Source organism: Phaethon lepturus, unplaced genomic scaffold (assembly GCF_000687285.1).
Source record: "Phaethon lepturus isolate BGI_N335 unplaced genomic scaffold, ASM68728v1 scaffold28563, whole genome shotgun sequence".
NCBI classification, from domain to species: Eukaryota; Metazoa; Chordata; class Aves; order Phaethontiformes; family Phaethontidae; genus Phaethon; species Phaethon lepturus.
This window is the reverse complement of record NW_010527434.1, coordinates 14,716-17,377: the sequence shown is the minus strand read 5'-3', so window position 1 is coordinate 17,377 and position 2,662 is coordinate 14,716. Positions and strand designations below refer to the sequence as shown.

The window sequence follows — 2,662 nt, the reverse complement described above, 5'->3', positions numbered from 1 at the left end:
TCAGCAGGAGGTTTGAAACCATAGTATATTACTCTATGTAATTATTATTACTCAAAAATCTAGCATGCAAAGCTGATGTATTTAGCTGCTTTGCTTCTTAGCTATATAATTGCTAATGTTAGAGAGTCACACTGTTGTAATTTTCTAATACAAGTATTTGTGGCTGTTGATACCCTAAAATCTGAAGATTAAGAAAGTATACAGCATGTTGCTTGTAAAGATCTTTCAGAAAATGTCGAGAGTCTTGGATGAATAAACAGTTAAGATCAACAATAGAATCGGAATAATTTTGCATACAGTATCACATTCTGTTGATTCTGAGAAGAAAATACGGCATTATGGTCATGACACCCCCAAGCTAGATTTCTGGGGCCATTTTAAAGGCAAAGGAAAGTACAGGTGAGAGAGTTTGGAACTCAGTAGCACCAAAGCTGCTGCTGCTGCTTTTAACTGAGGAAAAGTGCTGTTAGCCGGTTTATCAGTAGGATCTTGCCACAAAGCAGGGAAGGAAACATTCTGAAATGTTTGCTACAGCCCTGAAACAGAAACTCTGATATTTTTCCCCCACCAATATAATATCTTTCACAAGCTGGTGAACTTGGAACAAAAAAATGTGAGTTTATAGGATACAGGGCAATGATTTATATAAAAGAACTCTTTATATCCCGAAACGCTGATATTTTTTTTTCCCCCCACCAATATAACATCTTTCACAAGCTGGTGAACTTGGAACAAAAAAATGTGAGTTTATAGGATACAGGGCAATGATTTATATAAAAGAACTCTTTATATCCCGAAACGCTGATATTTTTTTTTCCCCCCACCAATATAACATCTTTCACAAGCTGGTGAACTTGGAACAAAAAAATGTGAGTTTATAGGACATAGGGCAATGATTTTATAAATGAACTCTTTATTTCCATGTAACCCCAGCTGTGCAGGAAAGTGCTGATTACACGGTAGTAGTTAAATTTAGTAAGAAATTCCTTGCCTGAAATCAATTTTGATACCCAAGTAGAGTGCCTAACATACCCTGGTTTAAACCTTTTACTTTAAAGAAATCTTTTTTTCAGTTTACCAATGTCTAAAATTAAAAGACCACTTTCTTTTGTTTTTAACATTTATAAGTGAATTTGAGATCCTCTGCTACAAGGACGTGACATGCATTTACCAAAACACCTTTCTTCTGTATACTTGTTTCTATGTACTAGTGTTTATTAAAAGCAAAAAAAAAAAAAAAATCCAGTTGTGCATATCAGCTAGCAGATTCTGATGAAGGTCCTAATTCATGAGCACATTTTTGCTGAACTCTTAAGTGTTTTGCTGACTTAAGCCAAAGTTCAAGAGGTTTATAACTGCATCCCAGGTTTAGTAATCCTAATTAAACTTCTTTGGACTTATTATGCCTTAATCTGTGCACAAATCTCATAATTGATACAACATAAAGCTGTGACTGAGATTAGAAGCTGTTTTAGTTACATACCCATGAGTCAAGGAATTCTGCTTCCTTCATAGGAATTAACTGTGCCATCACAGAGCTCTTCTCCTCCTCCTTGACGTTTAAAGAAAGATGATCTTTTTTGACAGCTACTTTGAAATAATGTGTCCCCCGCCTTTTCTTTTTCATATTCACTTGTCTCTTCTGTTTTTTAAAGTATCTTCGGAAATTTTGTTGTGTAAAGTACTGTTATATGAATATACACACTTTTAATTCTTTACCATATGAAAAAACTCATGTTTTACTTTTTTAAAATGTTTCATCTCTTTTAGATATTGTGCAATGGACCAGGAACATGTGTTCCTGTCTGTATATCTGCTCTTCTTCTTGGGCTTCTAGGAATAAAGAGAACAACCATTGTGTACGTAGAGAGCATCTGCCGCGTGGAAACTTTATCCCTGTCTGGAAAGATTCTTTACTACTTTTCAGATTACTTCATCGTTCAGTGGCCTGATCTAAAGGAAAAATATCCCAAGTCAGTATATCTTGGTAGAATAGTGTAACAACAGGTTTACCTAAAATAAACCCTGCAAGCTCCTCACTGAAGAAATGCATTCATAGAGCAATTTATTTTCAAGGATTTCTGATAAGAAATTAGGCTGGTACTGGAAAGGGAGACAATAATAAAAATATTGCTATATTTAAGTGCATTTTTGTGTAGTTGTATTTATTGCCATCGTGTAGATCTGTTCACCAATAACCTTAAGTCTATGCTGCCTCTGTTTTCATCTAGTTTTCCTGCTATGTGAATGGCAATTTTTGTCTACAAATAAATATGGGAATTTGTATTAATTGTAACATTTCCTGTAAGGAAACGTTGTGTAGTTTTCTAAATTGTAAGAAACAAAGTCTTGTTCTAGCACAACAGACTTTATTTCCTGTATGCTAGCAGCAAAGTCCCTTGTGAATCCTTAGAGTATAAAGGAAACAGTTATATTAAGTTGGCTTCATGACAGTTTGTAGTCTACAGTCTTCCAAAACCCCCAAAGCATTCAACTAGTATATTTTTTCCTCTGGGCTTGTCAGAGCTGTCCTTATAATCTGTAATGCACCTTTTGAAAACTGTTGCTCACTTCTTAAGATAAATAAAAAGGTGACAAGCGTCATGCTACAGGCACGGTACTTCTAGATTTAAGAGGTACTTTCTTCAAAGCTTATGTGCAA

The 2,662-nt window shown here is 34.9% G+C and overlaps 1 protein-coding gene across 1 annotated transcript in view; it reads left to right on the top strand.

Annotated features, from left to right (window-relative positions):
- Positions 1 to 2,346, top strand: part of ALG14 (ALG14, UDP-N-acetylglucosaminyltransferase subunit) — a gene marked incomplete at its 5' end in the record, with an annotated part of 21,440 nt that extends 19,094 nt beyond the window's left edge. The window contains one exon of the mRNA XM_010283384.1: positions 1,771 to 2,346. Coding sequence (XP_010281686.1) covers positions 1,771 to 2,001 — 231 coding nt within the window. The remainder of the gene's footprint in view (positions 1 to 1,770) is intronic.
- Positions 2,347 to 2,662: the final 316 nt, after the last annotated feature.